Source organism: Chiroxiphia lanceolata, chromosome 20, assembly GCF_009829145.1.
Source record: "Chiroxiphia lanceolata isolate bChiLan1 chromosome 20, bChiLan1.pri, whole genome shotgun sequence".
Taxonomy (NCBI): Eukaryota; Metazoa; Chordata; class Aves; order Passeriformes; family Pipridae; genus Chiroxiphia; species Chiroxiphia lanceolata.
The window spans coordinates 10,790,420-10,805,539 of record NC_045656.1 but is presented as its reverse complement, the minus strand read 5'-3'; the positions used below and the strand labels follow the sequence as shown (position 1 = coordinate 10,805,539).

At 50.2% G+C, this 15,120-nt stretch overlaps 1 protein-coding gene across 1 annotated transcript; it reads left to right on the top strand.

Annotated features, from left to right (window-relative positions):
• The first annotated feature begins 744 nt into the window (after nucleotides 1-744).
• On the top strand, nucleotides 745-13,641 carry AKAP1 (A-kinase anchoring protein 1). The gene is given in 20 exon segments (XM_032707770.1): nucleotides 745-1,281; nucleotides 4,359-5,419; nucleotides 5,421-5,524; nucleotides 5,648-5,953; nucleotides 5,956-5,982; nucleotides 5,985-6,070; nucleotides 6,072-6,121; nucleotides 7,679-7,811; nucleotides 8,321-8,447; nucleotides 9,017-9,037; nucleotides 9,040-9,060; nucleotides 9,063-9,115; nucleotides 9,117-9,146; nucleotides 9,232-9,409; nucleotides 10,100-10,250; nucleotides 10,895-10,903; nucleotides 10,905-10,960; nucleotides 11,921-11,994; nucleotides 12,267-12,332; nucleotides 12,485-13,641. Coding segments are annotated over 19 exon segments (2,589 nt in total). The 5' UTR covers nucleotides 745-1,281; nucleotides 4,359-4,382; the 3' UTR covers nucleotides 12,545-13,641.
• Nucleotides 13,642-15,120: the final 1,479 nt, after the last annotated feature.

Below are 15,120 nucleotides of genomic sequence, written 5' to 3'. Positions count from 1 at the left end.
TGCAGAACTCTTACCTTTAATTAGTTAAGTATACAGAGACTTCCCTGTTGGCTTCTTTTTAAAATAGGTGTCCCACAGTTTGAGATCTTGGAGGTCTGGCTCCTGCCTGTCTCTGGGTGTTTGTAGTTCCTGAGTCATGTCGTGTGAGCTCCTGGCTCTGGGTGATGTTTGGTTTGATGGTGGTACACCAGGCTGGGCAGGAGAGAGGTGGAAAGGCTGTAAAGTCTGGTGGCCAGGGGACACCCTGATCTGCAGTGTGTGATGCAAGGGCTGGCAGACTGCTGTGGCTTCACAGCTCCCTCCTGTAAGGTCAGCCCTGGGGGTGCTGCCCTGCATGGAGAAAGCCCCTGTGCTCTCCAGCAGGACCTGGCAGAAGGTCCCTCCATTGTGCAAGTTCTGCCTCCCTCGTCTTGTATGAAACCTGGGGAAGCTGCAGTTAGATAAGGCAGTGCCACATGCAGTTCAACTTTCGATGAAAACATGCCTCATGCCAGGGGGAGGTTATGTAAGGCTTTACGTCTGCTTCTGTGCAGGAGCTTTTCTTATTTTAATCTTAACAGTAGGGCCTCCGGTTCTTTAGGTTTTTGTCAACTCCTGTTCTTATGCCTCCTATAAGGCAGAGCATGTGCTATCGGTTATTTTTAGCATGGAAAATTTTAAAAGCCCACGTGGTCCCATTTAGTTTGAACCGTGCCAGCCTGTCCAGTTCTCTTTCACCCAGATAGTATTTATTTCCCAAGCGCTGCATCGCTAACTATAGGGTTTGCTGGGAGGTGTCCTGGCCTTGCTGTTGAAGCTGCATTTCCAATTTAGCTGCCTGCTCCTTTGCTCTGTGATCCTTCAGGACGGGCTTTAATTCCAGTCTTGATTTCCACTGCTTTCAGGGTTTGGAAGCATAGCCTCTCAAGTGCTGGGGCAGAGGGAAGCGGAGGAGCCGGGACCGGCAGCGCTGAGGGGTCTCTGCAGAGAATGGGGGCTCAGTCACTTGGGAGTCATCCTGGCCTCTCTCTTGGTAGAGACTCGAAGCTGCTCGCCCTCAGAACAGACCTCCTTGGGCGTGGAAAGCCCTGAAATTCTGGAGCGAGTGCTCGCTGAACTCCTCTCGGACCCTGAGAATGAATTATCTGACTTCCCTGGGAACCTCGTGCTGCGAACATTTCTAACCTTATAAGGCTGCGTGTGCTGAAGGGCTCTGTGTCCTGGCCAGGAAACAAGGTGGCTTAGAACTGCTCTAATGTGAACAAGTAGAGTACGTTGACTGTCCTTGGCTTTTTTTCTAAGGTAGGTAATGTGTGCATTCTTTCTCATCCTCATCTCCCTGCTCTTTACCAGGAGTTTTCCATAAATCAAGTCAGGACACAGATTTGGAGAGCTGACTGACCCCTACTCTCTCCTTGGTGTCTTAATCCCATCCTGACCCTCTGTGGGGATTATTTAGCAGGTTGAAGTCTCATGTGCTGGCTGCAGCTCTCCAGCCGTGCCATGATCCAAGGTGTGACATTTAGGCTGGATTCCTGGCGTGCCAGAGGGAAGTGGCTGGTGGTGGGGTGAGTGCATACAGTGTGTGAGCTCCACTATTTTTGGTGCAGGACTGATGGGACCGTGCTTGTTGGGAATAGTACTGGGGATTCAATGCTTCCTGTTGATTCTGCTTCCTACAAAGCTGCTCATCTCCTGTCCAAAGCCTCTGGAGCTGCTGTGCTTCCCAGCTGGCTCCTCCTGCCCAGAGTGCAGGGCCTGCTGGGCCAGGCTCCCTCCCACTTGGCAGTGCTTGAGGGCATGTGATTTGACAAGTTGCCATTTTCTGTTCTGCTGCTGGCAGGAAAATCCCAGCCTTTCTTCCACCCATGTGTTCCAGTGATCTCGTTGCCCCTGCAGCCCTGAACTGGCTGTCAGATTGGCAGCAGAGAGATGGCTTGGTCGCTCCTGAATGAGTTGGGAAGTGACTGTGGGGCTCTGGGAGCTCTCCTGGGGAGCAGGCGAAGGAGAAGCCGTGTCCTGGCTGGAGGGCTGGGCAGGTTCAGTCAGCCATCCTCAGGCATCGTGACCAGCATGGCAAGAGCCAGCTACTGGAGTCTTCTGGCACGTCTGTGCAAGGAGATGTTTGTTGGTGTCAGCTGTTCCCCAGCCAACCCAGCACTCCAGGATGTCTGCTGGCACCTCACACAGGGCACTGCCTTTCATCCTGCTCTAGCTGATGGGAGGATGTGGAATTCTCATTTAACACCATCACTGGTAGTGATACAGCTCTGGCTAAAATAGTAAATTAAAAACGTGGAATTAAATGAGCGTCGCGAGGAGCCGTCAGCTAATGCAGCAGTCCCCACTCATCCAGATATCACAGAGGAGTGAAGATCTTTATCCTAAATGATAATGTTCAAAATGACTCTTAGAACTGTTTTGTCTGCCAGACTTTGGGACAGACCTGTCCCTCTGTGGGGCATCCTGTGTCTGTCTCCCTGTGCTACAGAGCTGTGTGGGACTATTGTTTGAACAGTTGGTGCAACTTAGTAGGGAACCAGATAATAATAGGGCTGTCTGTTTAATCGGGAATGCTTGCTGGGAATGGACTTATGTGAGCTACTTTAATTTGGGTTTGTGGTGTGCCTGTGAGACAGCTTGTAGGGTAGTTCTGCATTAATTACAACAACTTCAGCATGCAGCAGATGAGCCCTTGTGGGGGCTCACAATGTGCCATTGTGCTGGGCAGCGTGAACGGGGACCTTTTGTCTCGGGGATGTACAGGCTTCACCCTTTCCACTTCCAAAAACCAAACATCCACACTAATACATAGGTTTACTAGGTTTTTAATTACAAATCCCAGATGTTACCATTAACAGAAGGCTTGCCCTGAGCAGTGAGTGCTGCTCCCTGGCTGCACGCAGCTGACTGGGAACAACTGGGATTTAGTTACTTCTTAGTTATCCAGTTTATTTAATCACACACCAGTGTCTGATGAACACGCTCAAGTTTCCTGTGTAGAACAACATAAATGCCTCATCTGTGATGTACTGGGATATTACTGAACTCCTTAAATCATATCTGCAGCAGACCTTTAATTTGGGATTGAACAAGCAAGTTTCTAGTCCCTCATTCATGTGCCTCAGTGTCCGGGCTCTGCAGGAAGCAGAGTGGAGGCAAGGCAGGGTCTGAGGTAGCGTGGATGAAGCTGTGTGGGTGCTCCTGTGGGATGGAGGTGGGAAATCCAGAGGGAATATTAAATTATCTGAGCTCTGACACTCAGTTTGAGCCCGAGGGAGGTTTTGTTCCTCAACTGGAATGTAATCAGCTCCTGGTGAAGATCGGGGCCGAAGGAGCGCTGGGAGCTGGGCTGGGACACTTGCTCTGATAACAGAAGGGGTTTTTACAGTGGAGACAGACTAAGCATTGGGCCAACTGCCTTGATTGTCCTCTCTTTTCATAGAAGTATCATGCTTCTAAAGAGGAACCAGATAATGCTCTTTTCCAGTGCGTGGTTCCCATTTCTAGGACTTCACTATCTCCTGAAAACAATCTTTATTTTTGTTGCTCATTGACAGGAGTCTCGAGGGCTATTTGGCTTCAAGTCTGCCTATATAAGCATCCTCGAACATGGTGTTTTGCTTTAATTCCTGTGCAGTGAAAATATAAACTCTAAATACTTTGCAACAAGGCTGTTTGGGATGTGGTAACTGTTAAGCTTTGCATTCCAACTGCAGACTTTCCTTAAGGAAAATGAACGGTCTGGTAGCCCTGTCTCATGTGACCCAGGTGAGGCTTGGAAGTGGAGGAGCAGGACTGGGTCAGGAGTCTCCATGGTGTCCAGGTGGAAAAGGAGTTGCAGACTTTCTAGAGGAAAGGGGACAGCTGTTGGCTGTGGGGAGTCAGGGCAGTGAATTTTGAGAACAGACTTTGGAGCTGGGTTCCTAAGGTTTTAGAGAAGTGTGTTTTGTCAGACTCTGGAACTCTGGGGAATGGGATGCTGCCTTTCAAGGGGAGAGCTGCCATGTGTCAGGCCTGTGTCATGGAATGCTGTGGTGCAGCTGGGCTGTGAGCCCAGCCCAGTGCTGGAGAAACCTGCTGTGCTGGGGGCAGGACTGACCTGCAGGGGAGAGGCAGGAGAAACAAGGGGAAATTAAGTGCAAAGGTGAGGTGAGGTGAAATCATGGAGTGTAATGGTGAGAAATGGCCAGATATCCCTCGTCTTGGGTCAGGATCTTGTTCTGTGACCTGCTGCCAGAGCAGAGACAGGAATTTTGAGAGTGGCTGGAAAACGAGCCTGTTCATGCTAATGGCAACACCTCAAGGCACTTAGGAGACTTCAGCCTTCCTGTTACCTTCTCTGTGACTATTTTAACATGCTTTCTTTCTCCTTCTAGGTGTAGTTGCTGAAGCTCTGTAAGATGGCTTTGCGCTTCCGCAATTTCGTCCCGTACGCCATTCCCGGGGTGCTGGCCCTTCTCGGCTGCTGGTGGATATATTCCTGGAGGAAAAAGTACGCGAGCTATCGCGACAAACAAGCAATAGCCATTGGAAGGGAAAAGAAGGAAGAAGTGTCAGAGAGTGGTTCAGCCCCCAAACCAGAAGCGTGTGCTCCTCGCAGGCGACCTCACTCGTCGCCGGAGGAATGCCCGGAGAACAGACCCCCGACCCCCCTGCTGACCCCCCTGCTGCCCGCGGGCCCGACGACGCCCTCTCCTCTGTGCCAAACTCAAGAGAGGCCGGATCTCTCACAGGACCTTCCAGACCTGTCGGGAACGACAGTTCAGCCCAGCACCCACGAGGACGACAGTGAAAAACTAGAAAGGATAGGATCCCAAGAGGGAAGTGGTGCCCCTGCTCGTGCTCCCCTCCCTCGGGTCCCGGAGAGCGCGGAGCTGAGCCAGGCACAGGGGTCAAGCTCCAGTGTAGACCGGGATCAGCAGCCATCAGCACCCCTGGCACAAGAGTCTTTGGGAGCCAAGGTGGAGATCAGCAATGCAGAGCAGTCAGATGAGTCTGCGTTTAAGCCCCCTGAGGAAAAGCAGATGCCAGAAATTGTGCAGTCGGATACTGGCTCTGTGACAACCCATTGCTTGGGATTGGAGAAAGAAGCCAATGCCCCACAAGCCTTTGTCAGTAAGGAAGCTGAAGTTGTCTCAAGTCACGACGATTCTGTAGTGAGGATGTTACCAGGGCATTTGGAACCTGCCTGTTTGAAGCAGTCCAGGGACGAGGAGATACCCGAGTCCGTTGTCAGTGTGCCAGTGGGTCGGGAGGACACACAGCCAAAAGGAGACGAGTTGGAAAGAGAGAAGATTGGAGGAGTGAGTTTGGACAAGGAAGTTGAGAAAATTGAGCAGTAGCAATACAGTTCATTTCCAAGGTCAATTTTTGCAGCAACTGAGGAAGTGCTGTCGGGTTCTGCAGGCGAGATGTCCCCTCGGACGTGCCAGGCCACGTGGTCGGGCTGAGGCAGCTCTGGGGGCAAGGAGTGGTGCTGCTTGGGGCAGGGAGTGGTGCTGCTCGGGGGCAGGGAGTGGTGCTGCTCTGGGGGCAGGGAGTGGTGCTGCTCTGGGGGCAGGGAGTGGTGCTGCTCTGGGGCAGGGAGTGGTGCTGCCTGGGCCGGGGGCTCGTGGAGGGAGCGGCAGCTGACAGGACCCCACTGCCCACACCCCCACGGGCAGAGGAGCAGGCCAGGGTGCCACAGGCTCCACTGGTCCTGCACATGCTGTGCCGCCCAGCCCTGGCCAGGGAGATACAGGAGACTGTGGGGTGAAGAGCTGTGAGGGCAGGGAGTCCCAGGGAGGTGATCGGACTCGTGTGGAAAAACCACAGAGGGCCACTGAAAAAGTCACCTTTGGCCTGGAGGACTCTGGGTACAGCACACGCACTCCGAACAGGGATCGAGGTAGAGGACCCGCTGCAGAACACGTGCTGTCTGTCACGTCAGACCAGCTGTCAGACTCACTGAGCACTTCTGCAGCCCAAGACACACTGCTGAGCAGAGCTTGGTGCCAAGGGAAAGCCTCCTGCCTAGGGCTGCCTGGAGACAGCTCAGGTGCCATACCGCAATGGGATCCTGAAGGAGGATGGGCCAGACTCGAGCCTAGGAGTGTAGCAGTGCGGCAGGGATGGATGGAGATCACTCAGAAGGTAAGGGGTTTGAAAATCCTACAAAACACACGTGAACAAGCATTTTATGTGCTGTAACCCCTCTGCTTTGGAGCACCTTCAGATAAATCCTCTTCATGTTTAACTTAGACTGTAGATGAATGCTGAGCCCTCATGGGCAGGTGTTTGCTCCTCCTGATTCCCACATCTGTAGGTCCAGTGTTAGCTGGGTGATGTTCAGGAGGACACTGCAGGGTGGTGAGCAGGCTGGGCCCCTTTCAGCACAACACTTACTGTCTGAGGCTGAGCCTGTGCTGGGGTAGCCCAGTGAAATGGAGCGTGTGTGGATGTGGGCCAGGCTGGGAGCAACCTTGCTGCTGTGAGACCTGCTCAAGACAAATGGTTCTACTTCAGCTTGGGTGGCCTCTGGTAAGCCCTGGGTGCTTACCTGTGTTTATGGGCTGCTGCTGCTGACAGGAAGCTGTGAAGCAGGTTCTGAGGTGCTGCTGGATGAACCAGGGCAGAGCTCTGATGAATTGTGATAAAATCATCTGGTTGCAGAGCAATTACCCTGAAGCCTTTTGCTCAGAAGGGTAGGTGCATGCCAAGAAATCCCAACAGGGGGCAATGTTCATGGAGTTCTCCCATCTGTCTGTGTGGCTTTTGCCTTGTAGATCCTGGATGGTGTGTGCCTGGCAGAGCACTTGCAAAGCTGTCTGAGCAAACGTTAACCTGTGTGACCTTGGGGATGGATGTTAAAATCCTTTGTAGAACCCTGTGGTGCCAACAGCCCTTAATGACAGGGGATGTTTCTGGTAATTGCTACAAAGCAGTTGGAATGCTGCTCGTTTCAAGAGTGGGGATTGAGTTTGCCAACAATTAAAGGTTGAACCCACAGAACATTTTCACTAGTGAGAGTTACTCCAGGAGGAGAATGGTGCTGCCTCGTTGTGAATGCAGGTGTGACAGGAAGGTCCTAGAGTGAGTTGTGGAGCCTGGTGATGGCAGTGGCTGAAAGCTCTGCACTGAGACACTGAAGGGTGGGGAGAGGGGATAGAGCAGGTAAAACTGATAAGGTGACAGTGTTGGATAACAGGTCATCCAGCTGACCTTCACACCCAGGCTGTGAGACTGAAATCCTCCCCCCTGCCCAGGATGTCAATGACCAACAACTGCACCCTTTGCCTTTCTTAGCCTTGCTGCTGTGTTACCCTTTAAGATGTGGCAAATGTGAAGCAGCTGCTGGGTTTATTTTTCTCTTTGGTCTCTAACTGGATGATCTGAATACTTGCAAACAGGTGAGGATCTTCATGCTTCTGCTTCAAGCTCGTGTGACACTTGACTGTATCTGGGATCTGACCAGGAGGAGGCTGTTGGTTTGGACCCTTTCCCAACTAGAAGTGTTCCTGCTATTGGCTGGTGGTTTAGGAACAAAATAGTTCAGCTCTTGCACCTGTTTCTTCAAGCATATGACGAATTTGGGCCCCCTAGTAGTGGGCACTCCTGGCACTGGGGGTCGCTGTGCAGCCCTGCTGTGGGGTGGCAGTGTCAGTGTCAGTGTGGGCAACCAGGCTGTCTGAGTGCTGACACGTGTGCTGCCTTGTAGGTTCGGATGCAACAGCGTGGATTTCGTGGACAGTGGCTGTGCCATGAGGAAGACAGTGGCTCGCCAGAACGCCAAGCTGGAAGGAGGATCCAGCAAGCCCGACTTCGTTATCTGGGAGATCGAGGTCCCAAAGGTAACTGGCTGCTGGCCTGCTTGTGCATCCTGCCCTGCCCTGCCCAGCCACCTCCTGGTGCTCCCCCTCTGGTACTGGCTTGGTGCCATCCCAGGGAGATCAGCAACAAATGCAGGAGATGAAGCATTTAGCTCCCTTTGGGAGTGAAGAGCCAGTACACAACTGTAAGGTGCAGCATTCCAGGGCTATCCCCAGGGGAATGGTGGTGGTTGACTCCTTATTTCCCATCATCTTCCACCCAGTCCATGAGTCCATGCTCTGAAGCATTCAGGAGGCTGTGAGGGTACACAGGTATTAAAAGTAGGGGATCTGTCCAGATGAGCTGTGCTTACTGGTCTGTATCTACGTGGATTCAGACCAGCTGAACTCTGCACTGGTCTAGCACTGCCTTGTATTTATCCTGCCTAGGCTACAGGAATTGGGAATGTGGTGAGACACGCCAGGGAGAACAGTGATGTTTGATCTACATTTCTCTTCCTGACTGTTGCTTTCTTGTCCCTTTCCCAAAGGAATTAGTTGGCCGTTTGATTGGCAAACAAGGGAGATTTATGAGCTACTTGAGGCAAATGTCCGGTGCCAAAATTTACGTCTCGACACTACCTTACTTCCGTGACTCCCAAGTCTGTCACATCGAAGGTGAGTGCAGTGTGGGTCTCTTCATGGTCTAATGTGTAGCTTGGGGGCTTTGATTAAATGAGTAAGGAATTTGAGTGGGTTTAGTGGCTTTGTGAGTCTAGTGCTTTACAAAACTTCTCTGCTCAGTGCTGTTGCAGCAGGAGGGATGTGCCAGGTCAGCTGTGCTGTGCACACGAACCCTCAATCCTAGAGCTGGGAATGCATTTAGCATCTTTGGCTACTGCAGTTTACTGACCCCTCTTGCAGGATCCCTTCAGGCTTGCAGGAGGAGCTGTGGATGGGCATCAGCAAATGCAACCTGCACTGGGAAGATGTTAGATTAATTGTGCCTGAAAAATATCTGCCAGTGAATTGGATTTATCCTGGAGGCTAAAGCTGTTGGAACTGAGACCTGGCAGTCCGAGTTGCAAGTGCTGGTCTGGTACCAGGTTACACACCAGTCTGTTAAAATTACAACACTGTTGATGTAGCACAAGAGGCTCCTGGTAGATGTGTTTTTTCATATGACGGGCTGGGGGTGTCCTCAGCATGTCCTTGCACAGACTTTTTGTGGGATTTTTGCCTTCCAGGGACCTCGCATCAAGTAGAAAAGCCCTGAGCCGGATTGGCAAGAAGTTAAAGAGCTGTGTCTCACCAACATCTACACCCTCCCTCCGCCCATGCCGGTGTCCGGCTCCATTCCTCCTCGTCTCTGCCTGGGTGAGTCCCGGCGTGCTGGCTGTGCTCTGACTGCAGCCTGGCTTCCCATCAACACTCCTGACAATTCCTTTCCTCCCCCTGGCAGCTGTTCCTCCCCGATGGGGTCACTGTGGAGGTGGTGGTGGCACACCAGGTCGATGCAGGGCACATGTTCCTGCAGCAGCACACGCACCCCACCTTCCACGTCCTGCGGAGCCTCGACCAGCAGATGTTTGCCTGCTATTCCCAACCCGAAATTCCAACCCTGCCCACTCCGGTAGAAGGCAAGTAATGGATGCTCACAAATTGTTCAGTTGAGAAACTTCAAGGGTCATGCCAAAGCCTTTTGTCCCTGAATTAGTCATGGGAAGTTTCCCAGTGGATGAGAATGTGATAGTGCACTTGTCATCTCATCTTTAAGCTGTTGCCAGAATACAGATGTTGCTCTGCTCTCCCTTACCCTGCTCGTCCCTGGAGTACCTCCTGAGCCACTTGGCTGCGTGTTGAAATTCAGAGTGAGATCAAGCCTGTCTCAGGTTATTTCCAGTCAACCTGGCACCTGGGTATTTCTGCTGACAAAGTGTGGAACTACTCCCAGACCTTTGGAGTGTCCATGTCTGTCACCACGTCTGCACATGGCGTGCAGTGAAGGAAGCATCACATAGAAGGGGGTTATTTATTCCTTTGTGGAGACAGACCTTGCTCTTAATGTCCACAGGCTGGAAGGGAAGTGGGTGCCTGGGCAGAGCAGCTTGGTAGTGGCAAAAGAGACCTGACATAAAATCCCCTAGTCCTGTGTCCCAGCTGCAGGGCTGGTCTGGGGGGTGGGTGGTGTTGGAGGAAGGTGGGAGCAGCCCAAGAAATGCTGTTGATTCTCTGTGGATAACTGTGCAGCACTGCTCATGCCTGAAGTGCTGATTTCTGGAAATCTCCTTATCCTGAGCCTTTTTTCTCTGTGCTCTGGGGTTTTGCAGTTGGTATTATCTGTGCAGCTCCAGGCCTGGATGGGGCATGGCTCCGGGCTCAAGTCATCAACTACTTTGAAGAGACTGATGAAGTGGAGCTCAAATACGTGGACTATGGAGGATACGACAAAGTGAAGGTCGACACACTCAGGCAGATCAGGTCTGTAGCTCCTCTCCCACGACCTGAGGCCACATCTGGCTCAAGTCCTCATCACAGGCATCCGTATCATTTGAATTCTGATAGGTTATTCCACAGCTGAACTGGGAAATGGTGGAAAGGTTTATCTCAGCAGTGGGTGTGGGTTACTGGGAGCACAGCAAGCTCCTGTAAGGCTTTTTGAGAGGGAGGGAGAGAAAATGGCAGCTTCTGCCACTTCAGTATAGAAGCTGAGTAAAAGGATGTCCCCAGGAGGTCCCAGAATGTAGTTGAGTGATGAGTTAGGAATAAGCTCCCAATTCTCAGTGCCCCACCCGGTTGGTGGGAGAGCTGTGTTGGATCAGAGTTTTCTTACACAAGCCCATTAAATACTTGATTGTGCCCCAGAGGTGGGAGACAAGCAGCACAGCCTCCATGGTGGACGTGGTTTTGCTTGGAGCCTGATCCAACTTGGCATGTTAATCAACAATTTATTGCTGCTCTGAGATTGCTGGGAGAACAGTCTGATTTTTTTTTTTCTTTTTATTTGACTGTCGTTAATTTAAAACTGAATTCCTGTCAGAGCAATTGATTAATCAATGTCACCTCAAAGAATGCAGAAGTAACTTAAAGCCATGTTCTTACTGATTGATCCTCTTTTCTTTAAGGTCTGACTTTTAACACTACCTTCCAAGGAGCAGAAGTTTTACTAGACAATGTGGTGCCACTTTCAGGTAATGGAGCTCTCGATGTACCACTGGCACTTCTCCTGCAGGTTTCCATGGATGCCAGCTGTGTCCAAGCCATGATTTTGTCAAAACCTTCCCCCTCCTATTGCCACTGCAATTGGATGTGACAGAGGAAGGATTGGAAAAATTGTATGGTATTCTTCTAAGTGTGCTAGCATGGCATAACCTGTCAGAGTGCAGGGGAAGATGATAAATGTCCAGGCTTTTCCTGCTTGGAGGGGAGAATGAATTACTGTCGTAAGCAGGAAGTTGGCAGGACTGGCAGGTGTAGGTGCAGTAACTGTAACTACTCTAATTCTTCTGTCACAGAGTCACTCTAAATGCAAACTTAGTTTTTAATCTGCAGACAAATACCTGACATTTTCCTCCTGAAATGACTGATTTGTATAGTTCTGTGTTCAAAAGCCAAGCCTGCAAGCCCTGGGAGAACGTCAGCCACTGCCTAGGAACATTTTGATTTGCTTTTTTTTTTTTTTTCTACTGATGTTGGAGGTGGGTGCTGTATTGGTGTGTGAGAGCTGCCCTTCTTGGAGGGAAGGGGTGGCTGTAGGAGTGGGGGTCGGGCCAGGTTTCCCTGTGGGGTCTGTGGCTGGCAGGATCCAGGAGGTACAAACACTTCTGAGTTCCCAGTGCAGGGTCTGAGGGACCCGAGCTTAGTTTATTGAGGTTCAAAACATTAATGGCAGCTCCAAGATACTGCAGAAATGTGCTTTGCTGTCTTTAAAGCCTCCTAATTCATCAACCACTTCTGTTCACACTGTCCCAGCTGGTGGCTGCAGGAAGCTTCTCATCCTTTCTCTGCAGCACCGACGGCTTCAGCCAGGGGTGGGGGTTCTCTGGCCCGGGGTCTTTAGGGGCAAGAGGAGATTGGCTCAACAGTCTCTGCTGGCCTTTAAAGCCTGTGGAAGGTCTCATCTGTCCTCTCCTGCTCTCCTCTCTCCACAGACGAGGATCACTTCTCCTCGGAAGCCGACGCCGCTGTCAGTGAGATGACCAGAGGCGCCGTCCTCGTGGCACAGGTACAGGAGGTGTCTGGGCAAGTCTTATTGCTGGTGGGACTGCTGGCGGTGTCCTCTCTGCCCCTGGCACACTCTTTGTGTTGTAATTAAACCCAAATCCAGGCCCCATCAGCCTGGCTGCTGGGCAAGGCTCCTGGGAAACCCTGGGGCTGAAAACTCCCAGCAGCACTGCTCAGGACTGGGTGCTGAGGTGCTTCTGGCAGTGGCTGTGGGTGTCCATGTAGGTGAATTAGGACCAGAATTGCTGCACACTTATGTTTTTCTGTTTCCAGGTCACAAATTATGACAGTGTCACGGGGCTGCCGCTGATCCAGCTGTGGAACCTGATGGGGGATGAGGTGGGTTTACTAATATAGCTATTTTTTCAGTACTGTTGAAAACTCTCTAATCAGGGATAACAAGTTAATCACTATGAACTTGCTGATGTTTCTTGCAGTGGTTTGTTCACTTATCTACTCTTTTTTGGTTTTTTTTTTTCCCCTCCCTTTAGGTAGTATCAATAAACAGGACTCTGGTGGAAAGAGGGTTTGCTCGGTGGCTTGACTACTAAAGATGTCCCAGATGCCTTGACAACTCTCTCTGCCGAGAAAAACAAAAGACAAAAATCTTGTTTTGCACTGTTACAATTTGGTTTGGCAACTTCCCCTGAGAAGACCCGTTTACACCTGCCCTGCCTGTGGAGTTTTGTGGTCCATTGAAACATGTTTTACTCAACTGTTACCATTTCAGTAGAACAGATACCTCATCTCCTGACAGGGGGTGTCCAAAGCCATAACGACAGATACTGTAGCTTTAAAGCAAAAAGTCCTCCCTGGCCTCTGCTCAAAAGTTGAATGGAAAAAAAAAACCCCTTCCAACCTTGGTGCTGGCTCGAGGCAAAGCCCCCCGAGTCATCCCCGCGGTTGGGCTCCCGCTCGGTTGTGCCCCGCGAACTCGGTGTCTGCTTTTTCTTAAAAGTTACATCGGTTGTCCTTTTTTTTAAATGGGCTCTGCCTCTGTAATTAATGATTGTGATTAAGGAATTTAATGTTCAGTTATGGATTTTTCTACATGGTGCCACTAGCCCGCACAAACAGCATTCATCTTGTGTCTTCCTGGCGCCGGGAGGTGGATGAGTGGCGGTCGCTGCACTTCCCGTGTCCCACTGCAATCATGGATTTTAGGCTTGACCTGCTCTCCCTGCAGGGGCTTGGAGTGCAGGATGTGTTACCACTACAGTTTTTTTTGCTCTGAAACGTCACGTATTTAAAGAAAAGAAGTGCTTGCCAAGCCCAATTGTAGTTTATATTTTTCTAGCTGTGCAAGTCTGTAAATATATATAAAAAAAAAAATCATTGTAATATTTTGTACAAGAAAAAAACACTGGAAACAAAGGGAACTTTACAGAAACTTTTTCACACCAAAATGTCCTATATAGGTAGAACTGGTTTGGAGTGCATTAGGGTAGCCAAATAATTTGGAGCATCCAAATGTTGAGAGTGTTTCAGCTCTGCTGTATCAGGATTAGTGTCCCCCCTTAGGTTGCTGTCTGGTTGGAATTGTGATCGCTGCATCCTTTGCTATGTTGCTGTACAGATCTGTTTAAAAAAAAAAAAAAAGTAACAACTTTGGCATTACTCTTGCAGTGGTGTTCTCTCTCAATTTTTTTTTTTTGTTGCTCCTTTTTAGATTTCTATTATATATTTAAAATTTTGCTCAAGTAATTTAAGCTGACTTAATGCTCTTAAAGACATGCCCTCTAATGTGTATCATTTTAGATATGAATTGAGCTGGGATTTATTGCTGGTAGAGAAGATACTTGCCAGAAAAATGTTGGTGTAGTCAGGCCTCAGAAGTTGTTTCAGGTGAGTCAAGGATGTGCTGACATCCTGTGAGTTAACATGCCAGTGCATCACACATTTGGACAGTTGCCCACTCAAGCCTTTGGTCCAATCCCCGCTGATATGGAAGGGTTATATCCTTTCTTGGAGTTCTCCCCTCTTTGGCACTTCTGATTTAATGTTCATGTTTGCAGGAACATCCAATGAAAACTAAATTTGGTAACTCAGATCTATAAAAAAATATATCCTTTTGGAATGTTTCTTTCCATTTCAATTAAAGCTCGAATTTTAAGCCGTCTTAATCAAACTGTGATGACTTAAGAGCCTTCATTTCCTGCCTCCATTAGAGCAGCCCTGGAGTCCTTGGGCTGCACCCGTGGGGATGGATTTGTTGCTTCTTATTTTTCATGGAAAAAGTTTTAACTTGTCTTAATTTTGGTGCTTTCCCTTGCTTTGAGAGTTGTCAAAGTTGGGAATCTGCAGCTCTCCTGGTGTTGGCTCCATGTCCCCTGCTTTCTTCTGGCTCTGCAATATGGAAGAACATCCTGTTCCCTATTTTGTCGTGAGCTGCCTGGTTTTTCAGCCTTAGTGAGACAGAACGTTGTAGGGAGAGATGAACCGAAATAAGGAGGTGTTGGCAGGTAATAGAGATCTCTCCTTAAGGTCAAAACTCTCAGCCTATACAGACACATTAATGGGGGGGGGATATTTTAGGTTTGGGGTTTTTTTGCATTGTGAACAAAAGCAAATGGGTTTGTGGAGATGGGGGGGAGTTGAATATGGATTGCTTGGAAAAGAGCAGGGGAAAATACACAGGTCAAAAATGGACCAGGGGAGGTTAAAACAAGGGGATTGTGTTTGTTTCCCCCTCTCTGAGGTGGGGCAGTGGTGTTTTGTGCCCCATCAGACCTCGGGGATGGGGCTGTGGGGGGTTTGGAGGGGGTTGTGCTACTCATAAATCCATCAGCATCCCCAAAGCAGCTCCCTAATCCTTGGCTCAGACCTGGGCACACACACATGGAGCTGAGCTATCCCACGGGCTGCTTTAACTGAAGCCCTTCAAAGGGGCTTTCCCCTTTGGAAAGTGGTGATTTTATTATGGGTAAAATGAATGAGGTCTCCGGAGATGCCTGATTTATAACCTGTGCCTGGAGGGCCGTGTGCTGTGCTCTGGTGCTCCCTGCAGAGCAGCCCCTGCAAGCACAGCTCCCCTCTCCTGGCTCCTCCACGGATGAGAGGCTTTTCCTATGATGCTCCTTGTTGTGGCTGCTACCCCTTGTCCTCCTGCCCTGGGAGCTCAGCCCTG